General features: G+C 43.4%; 1 protein-coding gene across 2 annotated transcripts in view; it reads left to right on the forward strand.

The window, feature by feature from the left end:
• Nucleotides 1-540: 540 nt before the first annotated feature.
• Nucleotides 541-14,301, forward strand: part of carmil3 (capping protein regulator and myosin 1 linker 3) — a 124,519-nt gene continuing 110,758 nt past the window's right edge. For both annotated transcript variants that reach the window (XM_061732790.1, XM_061732791.1), the window contains exons 1-2: nucleotides 541-811; nucleotides 3,381-3,475. In XM_061732790.1, the coding sequence (XP_061588774.1) occupies nucleotides 754-811; nucleotides 3,381-3,475 (153 nt within the window). In that variant the 5' untranslated portion in view covers nucleotides 541-753. The remainder of the gene's footprint in view (nucleotides 812-3,380; nucleotides 3,476-14,301) is intronic.

Here is a 14,301-nt window from a genome sequence, read left to right on the forward strand (position 1 = left end):
AAATTTCAGTCTATTTGACAGTTGCATCTCCATCAAACACACTTCATTCAATATATTTATGAAGTTACTTCATCCTTTTAACCTCTGGAAAAATTCTGTTTAAAAGTTTAGACGGATTAACTCTTTGTGAAGTCAGGAGACAGTGAGAAATCTGTGAATCAGAGGGCCTATCTTCTTTCAAGGATCCTCAGTCACAGCGGAACAGCTGCTCCAGCTAAAAGGAATCACCGTACCCTACGGCGTAGTCTCTGCGTCGATTTAACGCGGAACCATAATTCAGGCTTTAGCCCCTAAAGGCCCCCCGGTTTGTGCATTTGGCCCTTTTACTCCCGTGCCTGTCCTTCTCGACTCACTGTTGGGACCTCCTTTCTTTTGTGTCCTTCAGTTCCCGCCGCCATGAAAATGAATCTCAAATAATTCCCAGGAAATCAAATTGATTAATCACGATGATAAACACCGTCTCAGAGCCCTTTCAGCGTCCCTCCCCCCTCTCCCTCCTCTCCCTCCTCTCTGACTGAGTGCTGAAGTCGGAGGCGCTCGTTGGATTCTGCCAGTGCGCAACTGCTGCGTCGCTTCAAGCCTGCACCGACGGAAGCTCCGAGCGGCCGCGGCTCCTGCATGCGCACGGGGTTGTAGGAGAGAGAAGAGAGGGGGGCCAACGAGCTGGGCAGCGTCGGTCTGCGAAAACATTTTCATATTTAAGAGAGGAAAAAGGAAGGAGAAGCGACAGGGAAGGGCGGAAAGGAGCGCACCATGGCCTCAAAGGAGAGCACAGCTGCGGGCTTCGTCAGCGTGAGCAAAGAAATCACAGGTGAGTTTCGCATGACTTTTTTGGGGGGGGCGCAAAGTGGATTTTTTTTACCTTTTAAAAAAAAAAAAAAAAAAAAAAAAAGTCTTAAGAGTTAAGAAGAAGATATTCGGGAGTGTTTTGTTTTTCCTCTTACTCAGCTGCTCTGGAAACAACCACATTTGATTCCAAAAGGAGTTTAATCACAGCAAATGTTCACTTGTGACTCTGATGCAGCACTTGGGTCGCTTCAATCCGCGTCGTAGGGGAGTTATTCCTCGTTATTTGACGGTGCGTGCTTCCGCTCGCATTGATTTGGTTAGTTTTTCATCCATTTCTTGTTGTTTGCGCGTGTGCGCGGGGGAGTTATTATGTGACCGGAGCGCTGTGCGTGCAGAAGAGAAGGCAGCGTGGGTTTACCAGTGCGCGCAGGCGGAGCTGCTCCGCTCCTCCGCTCCTCCGCTCCTGATGGCTGCCGGAGACATTGGACGGCGCACAGACGCATCAGGATGTTGGAACTGTTGAGATGTCAAAGAAAAGGTGTGTCCCTCACTGTTAATTATCCTGATGCGGCGCGTTAAGCCCCGCTGTTTACCCGCTCAGGCTTGTCGAGCCCCTTCTGTCCGGCCTGGCGATAAGCACCATAGGCATTAGGCTAATTAACACACCTGCCAGTGAAGCGCAGTGTGGAGAGAGGTGAGCTAAGATGGGAGAGCAGACGCATCAACGTGCCAAAAAGTCAGGGAGGATATGCAAACATGAGGGTAGGGTAGGGAACCTGGCCTGCTGATCCATCCTCCTACTCTTTCATCTCCCCTGCGTTTTGGAGCAGATGTTGAGGTCACAGTAGGAGGCATTTGGGTGCTGCATAGTAAGTTAAAAGGTTTAAGTGATTGGGTTTTACCCAGCTTACTGTCAGTAACTCCATGTTTGTCTTCGGGGCTGATCCACCAACATGCTCTCTGAGCCACCACACACCTCATCCTTTCAGCATCTGCTCCGTCAGCTGCGATGAGCAACTTTCTGGATGATGCTGGATGGAGAGATGCAACAATATAGTGAGAGTTAGGAGTTTGACACACTCGTGTCATGACACAGCAGGACTCGCTGTGTCTCCATCTGCTATAAGCTCCATGAGTGCATACGATGCAGGGGTGGGAATCATTTGAAGTGTGGGCACAGCTCGAAGGCAGGCACATGTGCCTATTTGCAGTCAGAGCAGAGGCCTGTGGGGTCCTTGGAACGGCAGGTCCTGTTGTGGCGGTTGCTGTGAGGGGGATGTAAATGGAGGATGCCTCCGGCACATTTCACTGAGTTTCAACAGGGTGGCACAGCACGCTGGAGTGTGGGTCCCCTAAATGCTGCAGCTCTGAAAGATGTGTTTGGTTCCACTCAGAAGGGCCGGGGCTGCTTTTTCTTTCTCACAAGGCTAAAAATAGCTCCGTTATGAGTCCTCCTCAGCCAGAAGTTGCGCATGTGTCTGATTGTCCTTATGTTAGTGTCTTTATAGCTGTCGACTTGTCTCTGACTGTTTATCCCCGCGCAGCCCTCTTTAAAGCAATAATCCATCTGTCGCTCCCTGGGCTCAAAATTGGAGTGAAATCGCTTTGGTTATGGTGTCTTTCCGGGAATATGGGCCTGTTTTCTGATTGGCATCTACATGCAAGTAGGAGAAGCAGGAGTGTAACATTTGCAAAATGTAAAATGTCTAAGAAAAACTCCAAGGAGACAGGTTCCCTGCTTGGTTTTTGTGGGGCTTGTTTCCACCTGCTGGTGTCCAGAGTGCAACAATGAATACTCTGCATCCTCCTCCATCACAGTGCAGATATCTGCAGCATCACACATGGTCGGGAATGGTGGAAAATATACACAGATCAGATGAATAATGGAATTTGTGCTTTTTTAATGGCCCACAGATTGACTTTACACATTTCACTTCCACATTTGATCAACTCACGTGGACATTGACTGCTTCTCGCTTGATTGTTAAGCCTTATTTCAAAAGTTTCCTGTCGATAAAGAGATTGAGCTCAAAGCTTCTGAAGCAATCTGTGAAGCAGACTTACAGACGAGCTTCTCATGTCAAATGTTGACTTTTATTAAAAGGAGTCTGCTACGGCAAAGGGGGAAAAAAAAGAGGATTTTCACTTGCTGTATTTCACTGATTTCACTTTAACACTACACTGACAGAGTTCTGAGTATTAAAGCAGCACATTGTACAAAATACTCTTTTATTGATATCGACTGTGCTATTCAGTGAAGATTTGAGGCTTTGCAACTTTGAAAGCCTCTTTTTATCAGTTTTTGTCATTTGTTGTTTTGGGCTTGGGACATTTTTCAGTTAGTTAAGAAGTGCTGCGTAGTTATATCTCCATACTACATACATGTAGGGAGATTTTATAATGCCAGATAGCAGAAACTGTCCCTTATGTTTCTCCTTACTTTGTCAGGTTTTTGCTCTCAAGTTTTCACCAGGATGCATATCCTTACATTTCCTCCCACTTTGGAGTGTGTGCATCACAAGGCAGCTTCTGTAATGTGCTTCCACCCTATAATTAACTGTCTCCTATGTTGTTTTCCACTTTCTCACCAGAGAGCATCAGGAAGGTGTTGGATAAACAGGCCATTAAGTTTGTGCGAGCCATCAAGCAGGAAACCAGGAGCGGCAAATCGGAGGACAGGATTCTGGTGAGAGCGGCTGAAAACTTCTGTCCACGGCAACCCCACTCATTACTGAGCTGTCACGCCAGAGTGGGAGTGATATTGATGGTTGGAGTGAACACAGCTTTATTACCCCTTTCAGATGTGCACGGCTTTCCATTAATCTAGTGGTAACTGGACATATCGGCCATGTCTGAATGACCCTGCAGGTGCTTTTAAGTAACGTTTTGAGATGGCAATCTGACTACATTGAACCTAGTGACATGCTGTATATGCATCACTTTCAGCTCTAAACTGCTGCAGTCACCTTCACTGACACACAAACACACGCACACACACAGTAGAGAGGTTATTTAAGCATATTATCATCCATTCTGGCATATTGCTTATTTTAAAGTAATAGATAAATGTTCCTCCTCTGTTGTTTTATTTGCACTGTCCTTTTATCACAGTTTAAACTGCTAATTAGGCTTTAACTCTAGAAGGACTTGCATAGTTTTGTGTTGAGCTTCTTGAAGTTCTCATCTGTTAAACACAAGTGCTGGTGGAGAGGTTGCTTTGGGGTTTAGGAATAGATTGCATCTGTCTTGAGTTTATAGCAGCTACGCTCTTACTGCAGCACAATAAGAGCTTATTGCCAAACCAATTTTTTTTTTTAAATTATACATACAGTTCAGTGTTCGCAAACATTTCGAAAAAGGATCTTTTCAGCTGCTTCACGCCCCCACTGCGTTCTAAGCCATTGCTACATTGCTGGACTGCTAAGATTGAATTGAAATGAAGAATACTTTAAATGTGCGTGTGTGGGGGGGGGGCAAAATTGCATCCATTGCCAAACTATTTACAGTTTAGCAGAGAGAGAGAAAGAGAGAGAGGTTAAATCTAAAGACTGCCATGAAATGGGATGTTGTGTGTTGCAGCATGGCAACAACGGAGCCGATGACACCGAGTGCAGCAGAGGCAGGTAACACAGGTGACCTCTCTGAGCAGACAAACCTGGACAGAAACGCAAAGCCAGCACTTCCCTCTCTGGGGTGCAGAGATGCTCATTCACAGCAAGGCGTCCAGGACTGCACCATGTGTTGTTAACAAGCGCTGCAGTACCCCCCTCCATTATACGCCTGCTGCTCTGTCTCCGTCTGCAGCGTCTTTTTCCGCTTGTATCGTCTGAAGTCCAGGTAGACATGTGTCGGAGTCCAACGTATATAGTCCTGTAGCCACGTGACAAAAAATGCATTCCCAATATTTCTACCGTGTCCTTGTCAGCCCTCCAAGCTCATCCGTTTAATTTGGCTTCAATATCACATTCCCGTGATGATGATGATCGAGGGCAGACATGGTTTAAACTTTATCCTCTGTGCTCCTCGCGCATTTGCACCATCCTCTTCAAATCATATTTTTCTGGGCAGCACTTGTGCTTTTTGAAAAGCTAAATGTGATGCTTTTTAATGAAAACAACTTTCCTGTTGTCATGGTTATTTGTTGTTGCAGATTTAAAGGAAAAAAACAACCAAAACAACGGACCCAGTATGAACCGAGCTGGTGTAACAGGCTGTCACTAGTAAACCACCATGGATACTAATATTCAGAACCAATATGGAGGCTGAAAAGGCATTTTGGTGTGAGAAATAATGCACCTCTAAAGACTTCTGCATTGCATACTCCGACTATATATCTCGTGTCTGGAACACGGCTGAAGTGTAAGATGTTCAGCGTGGAGGTGAGCGAGCTTGTTACAGATAAAATCGACCTTAAATCGGAACAAATTGAAATGGTCATAAGAAGTCAGAGATTACACTTTGCGAGACGTACAACAGACGCGTTGTAAATCGGGCTTAGGACAGATGCTGTCTAAAAAGAGCCAAGTGGCCACCAGGCCACGGCCTACTGAGTCCATCCTCAGAGTTTATTAGATGTGGCAGGATGGCCTTAATGCCACAGGCGACAGTGCGCTGTGTGTGTAAATCCTAACTCGGTGTACACGCAGGGCATTTATTTTATTTATTTATATATTTTTACAGCACAATAAGCCCGTGTGTGTGTGTGCACGCGTTCTGTGTGCATGATTGCATGCCAGAGGGTGTGTAGGCTGCCCGCGAATCCGCGATGTGTTGCAGGAGCTCATGCGAGCCAAGGCCATCGCTGTTATTGAGAAATTGTCAATTAGTCAGCCACATCAGTGACCTATTGGTTACTCACTAAGTGTAAGAACAAGCCCTTTTTCTCCCCCAAAGACAAGGGCGACACTCTGATAATCAGAACTATTGGTTTCTACTTTTCTCTGTTTTCCATCCATCCATCCGTGCCTCTGTAATGTGTAGCCACTTATTCCTGGGTTTAGGGTCACAGGGGTCTGCTGGAGCCTCTTCCAGCTCTTTTTTTCGGGCAAGAGGCAGGAGTTCACCCCGGCCGGGTCGCCGGTCCATCACAGGGCCACATGCAGACCTGTCTGCTTACCGTCTTTGCCATTCTTTCTTTCATCTATCGCCATCATTACCAACCCCCCTCCCCCTATATTTTTGTCATCTCCTCTTTGTTTCCACTCTCTCACCCTCCCTCCTTAACTGTCCACCTCGATTATTCTTCTCCCTGTCATCACCCACTACACCCCCCCACCATCCCGCCGGTTGCCTCTCACTTTCATTGCCTCTCCCCTTTATGCCCTTCCCCTCTTCCCTTCATCTTCACTCATGCCTTTAAAAAGGGTATTGAGCTCCTCTTTCCATCAGAAGCAATTCAATTAGGTTTTTGCCTTACAAGATTTTTTTTTTTTTTTTTTTTTAACTATCCAAATGGACCTCGGTCTCATCTGCAACTGCTCCAGATTCTTTCAAGGGGAGGGGGTGGATGGGTGGTGTGTGTGGGGTGGGGGGCTGGATATAGATATATCTGCATTCATTCTAGTTTGTTGTCAAGGTCCTCGCCTTTTCAAACGGTAATCTTTTTACTCTAATGAATGCATTCATCTGCATGTGTAAAGGATAAGAAGATGGATTTGTAAATACGCTTTCTCAATCTCTCCAGGTTGTGCACAAAATATGAACTCCAACTGCTATGTAAATGTCAGACATGGAGGAAGCTGGAATGAGAAGAGTGTCTTTCATGCCATCTTAGGTGAAGAATTTGGTCTCAAATAATTTCTCTAAGCCTGGAAGATTAGGCTAGGCCGTCTTTTACCTTCATCTTTCCTTTGCATGTTGATCTCTCCTTCCCGAAACAGATTGAGCAGGTCAAATCTGTGCAAGGATCATAGCTTTGATCTTGATTTCTGTGGTTTCTGGAATGAAAAGGTTTTTATAGCATTGCGCATCAGGTTAATATTTACTGTGAAGTCTTTGTTCCCACATTTTGGTCTTTCTTTTTACCCCATTTTTTTTCCCTGAGGAAACTGCTGATATCTGTCTGTGTGTGTGACTGTACCAGCCATCACGCTGTGACACACACGCAGGGCTGTCTCGTACACCACCCTTCTCCGACAGACACTGGGAGGGCTTGGCATGACATCCAAACAGCACCCAGGGCCATGTGTTGTGGAGCATCGACATGCTCAAACACTCATGCAAACGCCGACACACGCACACGGCGTGCAGTTTGAAATGTGCAGGAGGCATATTTGCAGCCATACATGGCTCAGTGCATCGGAACTTGCTCACACATACACTCTTGCAGCCATTATTAGATCACCATATTTGAAGATTAGAGCCAAGTTGGAAAACAGAGCATCTTCAAAGGCTGAGGGGGGGGAGTGAGAGATGGAAGGAGGGTGAGAGGGATGTGGGTGAATCTGATGGAAGAAGAAGGGAGGGCATCCCACAAGAGGAAATGGCATGAAGGTTGGAGTGAAGGGAGAGAGGGGGGAGGGATTCTCTGTTATGATGTCCCAGTTGCCGATTCGGCTCGTCCGCCACTTATTTATTTTGATCGGCTGCGCTGTTTTCGTCCTCTGACTTGCGTACTTTACCAATAATGGTCCCATTACTGGCTCGGAGTGCTGCTGTCTGACAGTCGTGAGCACACTTGGGTGCTCCTTCCCGCTTCAGTTTCACAGTTGCATTGTGGACCCGCTCATGAGGTCAAGTTAGTGCTACTTCTAAGGATTCGGTTGTGCTTTCATGCTTAGTGACTCTGTAGACATCGCTATTGACAGCAGGAATGTCATTAATTTTTTTTCTAAACTGATGGAGAATGTAATAATTTATGGTCTTCAATTGCTTAAAGTTGCATGCTTGGGTAGGAATCATTTATTGGTGAAAATATATCCTCTGTGTAATTCCAGCCGGAAAAAAAAACAATAAAAAATATTATTTATAGTGAAAGTATATCAATTTTATGTTTTCATATTCAGCTAATATTCCCCAGAGTGAAACACACTGTTTACATCTGGTGGGTGTTAATAAAGTGGCCGGTCAATGTATATCATATACACTTATCATATAACTGCTTTTTTTTCTGTATACGTCTACTTCTTTCTAGCTGCTTCCTTTGGTGAGTTAAAATAGTGCATTTACTGTTTGCAAAGCAAAAATGTCCATGTTTTATTTGCATAAAGATCCGATCCACTCGCTCCAGACACATTTTGGGGAGAGGGGCTAAATTCTGGCCACTTGTGGTGCATTTGCATTTTCTTAAAATCAAAATGTAGCAAACCAATATGATTTTTTTTTTTTTTTTTTTTTTTAAGGTTTCTTGTGTTTTGCATTTTTTTACGAACATAACCAACCTTAGCTTACTTCTACAATGACATTATATACCCAGACTGTTGGTTCTCGGGAGCCGGGCCTGTATGTTTGGATGCAGATGGATGGTTTGATATGACTGACACAGGATCCCGGTCCATCCATTAAGCTTCTCTTCCATCAACATATTTGATGCGTTGTCCATTGTTATGCAGAGATGAGATCTGAGCTGACAAGCTTCTCTCTCTGACCGCAACATTTTTCTTTTCTCCTTATGGTCATCTGGGAAGTAGGCAGTTTGAAGCCAGCAAACTTTGCAGTGGAATTCTTTCACCAGAAGAGTGACGGGCCTCGCCGTGTGGCTTGCTCAGATAAATGATAGCTGAAATATGCTACGATACTATGTGAGAAGTGGCATTTCTCTCTCTCTGAAAACTGTTATTGGCTGAGTATGCTGGTGTAAATTGTAGTTCTTTAAGGTCAAGACCATCCTAATATGCTTGAAAAGAAAGCAACTGTTCCTTGGTTCTTGAAGACGTTGCACTCAAAGGACTTGTTCTGTCTGACAGGCAGGGAAAGTGTTGTTTTCTCATGAGACAGGTTTTGCACAGTACCTGGCACCGTGCAACATCTTGCTTTGTAAGATTTCACACAACTGTTGCAGTTGTTCATTTTGGCAGTAATGTTGCTGCAGTGGCAGCTTCTGTTAGGACTGAGGTCTTCTTACAACAGGTCACTATGCCAAGGTGTTGCTTGGTGGTGCTCTTTCTGAAGCCAAGTGCTTGTCATACCACCAGAACGTAATCACATGTCCATATCGTTATATATCACATAGTGATAATTCAAATACAGTTAATCATTCATCCTTATTAGTTAATCCTGATTTTTAAAATGACGATGCTGCTGCAGTCCACAGGTGCATCGGCTCCAGTGTGTTTTATCTGTTGTGGTCTTGTTTTAATTTACAAATGTGTCATTTCAAGTATGTGGTCCAGTCAGCAAACACATTTTTTTTGGGTCAAATTTTAAGTAACACAGAATTACATGCTGATTACATGCAACATACATGCTGATTTCTAGATAATCTGTTTTCATTATGTGAGTTTCCTGTCGTAAGGACAGAGTTTCTTACTTTTTTGAAACTTAGATCACCCACTAAATCCAAATCTCATTGTCATCAGAAATGTCGACTGTGGTATCACAGGAAGGTCCGAATTCTTGTTTTATTTGAAAAAGGAACCAGTTGTCAGAAGAGCTGAACGAAGCAAGCTTTTAAGGTGATTACTGATTTCTGATCAGTGAAGGTCCGCCCATTTTCTACCTGCCAATGTTATAATTATATATTTATTTACTGTCCTCTCGCATTCTCACACGCTGAATTTTACTTGATGATGATGATGACGATGACAAAAATGTGGTTGTGTTTCTAGGTTGCCCTGATGTCTTAAATGGTTTCAGCCTAGAGTTCTGTTTTTTTTTTTAGTACTGCATAATGTCTTGTATATCATACATTTAGGAGATATTTAAAATGTCTCTAACATGAATTGATTGATTGTGTGTGTGTGAAAAGAAAAACATGGCTTACATATGCTTCTTCCTCACAAAGTCTGCACTTAACAAAGGGATGTCTGAGGGTCTCTCTGAAACCAACTCACATTTTAGTTCTGTAATATAAAATTATCTTATGTGATATATGTTATTTCGAGCCATATCTTCATCTTTGTAGTTTCATCTTAGGCCCACCTCTCGCTAAAGTACACCCATGATGTACTTTAGGGTCTCATGACATGATATAGGCATCACTTTTTGGGAAAATGGAGGACTTTTATTCATCACTGCCTTAAACAGTGGAGAGGCCCTCCAGCTGTTGCTTTCAATATCCTCACGTGTCAATTCAAATCAGTTATAATAGGAGAGGAGAAACGGGAGATCTCGTGTCTCTCTGACAATACTACGTGCTCTGAGAATTGCTAAGATTGACAGGTAATGCCTGACCAATCACAGCTCAGACCAGAGCACTGCCGCAGGTAAAGAGATGGTAGGTAAAAGCCGCTTTGAATCGGATGCAGATAAAAGGAAAAGATAAAATGAGGAGATGATTAAACTTTACTTGAAGGCTGCATATATTATGGTCTACGCTTTCAAATGCAGTAAAAACTTGATCATATATGCATACATATGCACTTCAAATGCAGTTTATTGCATTAAGAAAGTCCAGTCTCCCTGCATAGGCTGGGGGACATTCAATCAATTCAGGTAGGTTACTGTAAATTCAGTTCACTTGTATAGCACCAGTTCACAACAAAGCCATCTCAAGGCACTTCACATGGAAAAGCACTTCACATGGAAAAGCACTTTGGACTTTGGCCAAGTCCTAATGATAAATGCATTACAGAACTCATACCAGTTCATAATCAAAGTTATTTGGATTTTTAAGTCCAAAATTCAGATTTCATGTAATGCCAATTCATGGAAAATAGTCTAAGGAGCCCAACACATTGCATCAGATCTTCAATTTAGCAGAGAGGAGAGGAAGTGTCCTGGTTGACGGGGCTAAAGAACCTCCAACAGAGCCACACTCGGCCATCTGCCTTGACTGGTTGGGGGTCTGAGATGACATGATCTAGAAACAATGACACGAGAGTAGTATGCATATGTCATGACTGAAACTATCCCATACTGTAAGCTTTATCAAACCAGGAAGTTTCAAACATAATCTTAAAGGTAGAGGTAGGGTCTGAGAAGAGGGCGTGTGACGGGTCCTGTATGATCTGGTTCGCTAACCTGCGCGTTAAATGTTCATAAACAGCCGAGTCGTGAGAGGTAATCCGATAATTGTGGAACAGACTGTGGCAGTTCTCTGCAGGTGGTATCTGATTTGGAAGCTGCTAGAGTGGAACCGGCAGGTTATGGAGAAAGTGATGATGCTCTCGATGAAGGAGTGGTAAAATGTCCAAAGAATGATCTTACTTACTCCAAAGGAGTTGAGCTTCCGGATGTGATACTGTCTCTGGTGACATTTTCTGAGAATCTTCTCCATGTTGGCAGAGAATTTCAGCAGACTGTCAAAAATGGTACCCAGGTATTTGTACCCATCTTCAAGCTCAATAGGCTGTCCATGGATATTGGTGGTGACCCCTGTGGCCAGCGCCCTCTGCTGGTTTGAAAAGGTCACCACCATGTTCTTGGTCTTGTTGATGTTCAGCTCCAGACAATAGCTGTCACACCAATCCACAAACCCCTGGAGAGCTGATCCATGTTGTTGTTGAAATGCCTGACAGCAGGGACAGAACTGTCATCAGCATATTTCACCAGGTAAGAGTTAGGTTGTGTAGCTCTGAAGTCATTGGTGTAGAGGATGATGAGCGGGGGGGGGCACAGCCCTGACAGAGCCAGTGGAGGTGAAGCATAAGTCCAGTAACCACAGGATGAGCTGGTTGTCCAGGTTAAAGCGGGAGAAGAGTTTGTTGGCCAGGATGTGAGGCTGAAGGGTATTGAATGCGGAGGAGAAATCTGTCTCTAGTCTGGCCAAGGAGTTTGGTAGTTCCAGCTATCTCTGTACAGCATCCATGATGAATATTTTGGCATCAACGCAACTGGAGGAAATCTTACCTTTCCTGCTCATCAGAACTCTCATTGCAGCATTTTGGAAGAGCTGGAGTGTGTTCAAAGTTACTTAAAGGGGACCTATTATGAAAAACAAGTTTTTTCTTGCTTTAAAGGGAAAGTTCGTTTTTTTTACAACCTGGACCTTATTTCTGGCATTTTTTATGGTTGTATACTCACCCAGAGGTGTTTGGTGTCATTTGGAGTCCTTCGGAAGATATTAGGAGTTTTTTGCGAGCCGCTTCTCCATATAACGGAAGCGCATGAGGGCACCGCCGGACACAGACGATGCAGCGTCTAAATAACACATGATTGCCGCGAAACTCTTCATTTCTTTTATGAATCACTAGATCTGCTTCCAGGACCTGTTGTTTACATCCGGGGCTTTGTGTGTAATAAATAAATCCGTTTGTAAACAAGACCTCTGAACTCATGACGTCATCTCTGTGCGCGCATCGCAGACACAGCTCTGTGTACAGCTGGAGTTCGCTACTGTTAGTTTACTGTTAGTTATTTGAAACATGTCTGAATATTTGTCAAGTTCTGAGGTTGTGGACGACGATTTTGAATATGATGGACGTCCTTACCGTTTTGAGCCAGAGTATACGGCTGAAGAGCTCACTGAACGGGTACAGAGTGCGCGCACAGAGATGACGTCATGAGTTCAGAGGTCTTGTTTACAAACGGATTTATTTATTACACAGACAGCCCCGCAATGTTACAACAGGTCCTGGAAGCAGATTTAGTGATTCATAAAAGAAATGAAGAGTTTCGCGGCAATCATGTGTTATTTAGACGCTGCATCGTCTGTGTCCGGCGGTGCCCTCATGCGCTCCTAATATCTTCCGAAGGACTCCAAATGACACCAAACTTGCCTGGGTGAGTATACGACCATAAAAAATGCCAGAAATAAGGTCCAGGTTGTAAAAAACCGAACTTTCCCTTTAACATATATAAAGTGGTCTCCCCTCAGCCTGCCAACTCAGAGAAGGAGTAAAGCAACCAGATTCTGCAGTATCTGTACAGCCGCCCGGATGACCCTTCCAGTGTAATGTGGCTTCTACGAGCCGTTCAGATTCTGCTCCCTTTCGTTACGTAAACAAAATGCAATTTACATTGGTTGGCCTCCGATGCGTGAAACCACGCCCACAACTAACTCTGCTGGCCGGAGTTTCCGCCATTTTTTTTGTAGCGGTGTATCGCGTCATTCAGGCAGCCAATGAGCACAGAGCCTCATTATCATAGCCCCGCCCACTCAGAATCCCTCATAGATAAGGAGGTTAGAGAATGGGATGATAAATACAAGGTCTAGAGGCTGAATTTCTAATTTATTTAGCTAAAACAATCAAAAGCTTGTTTTTAAGACATTCAAGGCCTGTTTAAAATAGGGATTAGATGCCATAATAGGTCCCCTTTAAGGAAATCAGTTGACCATCAGAAGCAGATAGTAATCTTTTGAATTGGAGAATAACTGTAACCACAAACATTTGCTCTGGTAATATAACTTCTCCTAAAAATCCTTTTCAGAAAATGCAACCAATGGGTCACGTGACTGTATGCTTCAGCCATTGTTTTAAACAGTCTATCCACACAGTATTGCAATAACTCCTCCAGTTAGTTGTTGCTGACTCAAACTAAAAAACAAAACTCCCCACCAACAAAAAAATATCTTGTTTAAAACATTTTACTGAGTTAGTGCCACAAGGACACTTAAGTCACCTTAGTATTATAAATATCAATTCAGAATTGGCCCTATGACATTGTGCATCCAGAAAGAGTTATGCATCTGACTGCATTTGCCAAACATACAAGGATGTGGCTGCTATGATTCCTTTCTTTTTTTATATTTGTACTTTTTAAATGAAATTGTGTTGAAATATTTTATAAAATTATAACCTACTACGTGACACATTTATTTTAGATGTATTTATCTGTTTAGGATTTCATTTTCAAATGAAAGGAGCTTTTGTTGAAATAATTTGTTAGCTTGTGCACTGACTTTTATGTTTATTTATTGTATCGGTTGTAATTGTTGCGATAAGACATGTTTTTCGTTTTAAGGCTCTGGGGGGGGCCTCGTATTAAAATTAAATTCAGTTTCATCCCCAGTTTTATCACGGGTGGCCCTGGCTTATCTTATTTATCCAAACATTTCTTTGCAATTCATTATTTTTTTTTCTTTGAATCTGACAATCAGCTTTTATAAATTTTTAATTTACCTTCACAGACTTGTTTTTCAGTATCATTTAGATTTTTTTTATATTTGTGCTGTGTGTTTTTAATTATCACATTTTATTCCTCTTTGAAGTTGCTGAATAGCCTCTGTTCCAGCTCCACTCCTAAATTCTTCAGTTCCTCTGCAAACTACACCACTGACTTGTGTTGAAGACTTTGAAGTAGTTCAGTGGTGGAAAATCTAGGCTTGTGCAGGTGGAACACTCCCTCTCAGCTCAAAGGCATTCAAGTGGCACCCCATTGATTTGTATAGCAGTCCAGTGTCTCCTGTGGCTCTGGAAGTAACAGGATCATCTTACATGGTACATGGAGACTGCAGATTTTCAATAACCAGCC

The sequence above is a fragment of the Cololabis saira genome, chromosome 10, assembly GCF_033807715.1.
Source record: "Cololabis saira isolate AMF1-May2022 chromosome 10, fColSai1.1, whole genome shotgun sequence".
In the NCBI taxonomy this organism is placed as follows: Eukaryota; Metazoa; Chordata; class Actinopteri; order Beloniformes; family Belonidae; genus Cololabis; species Cololabis saira.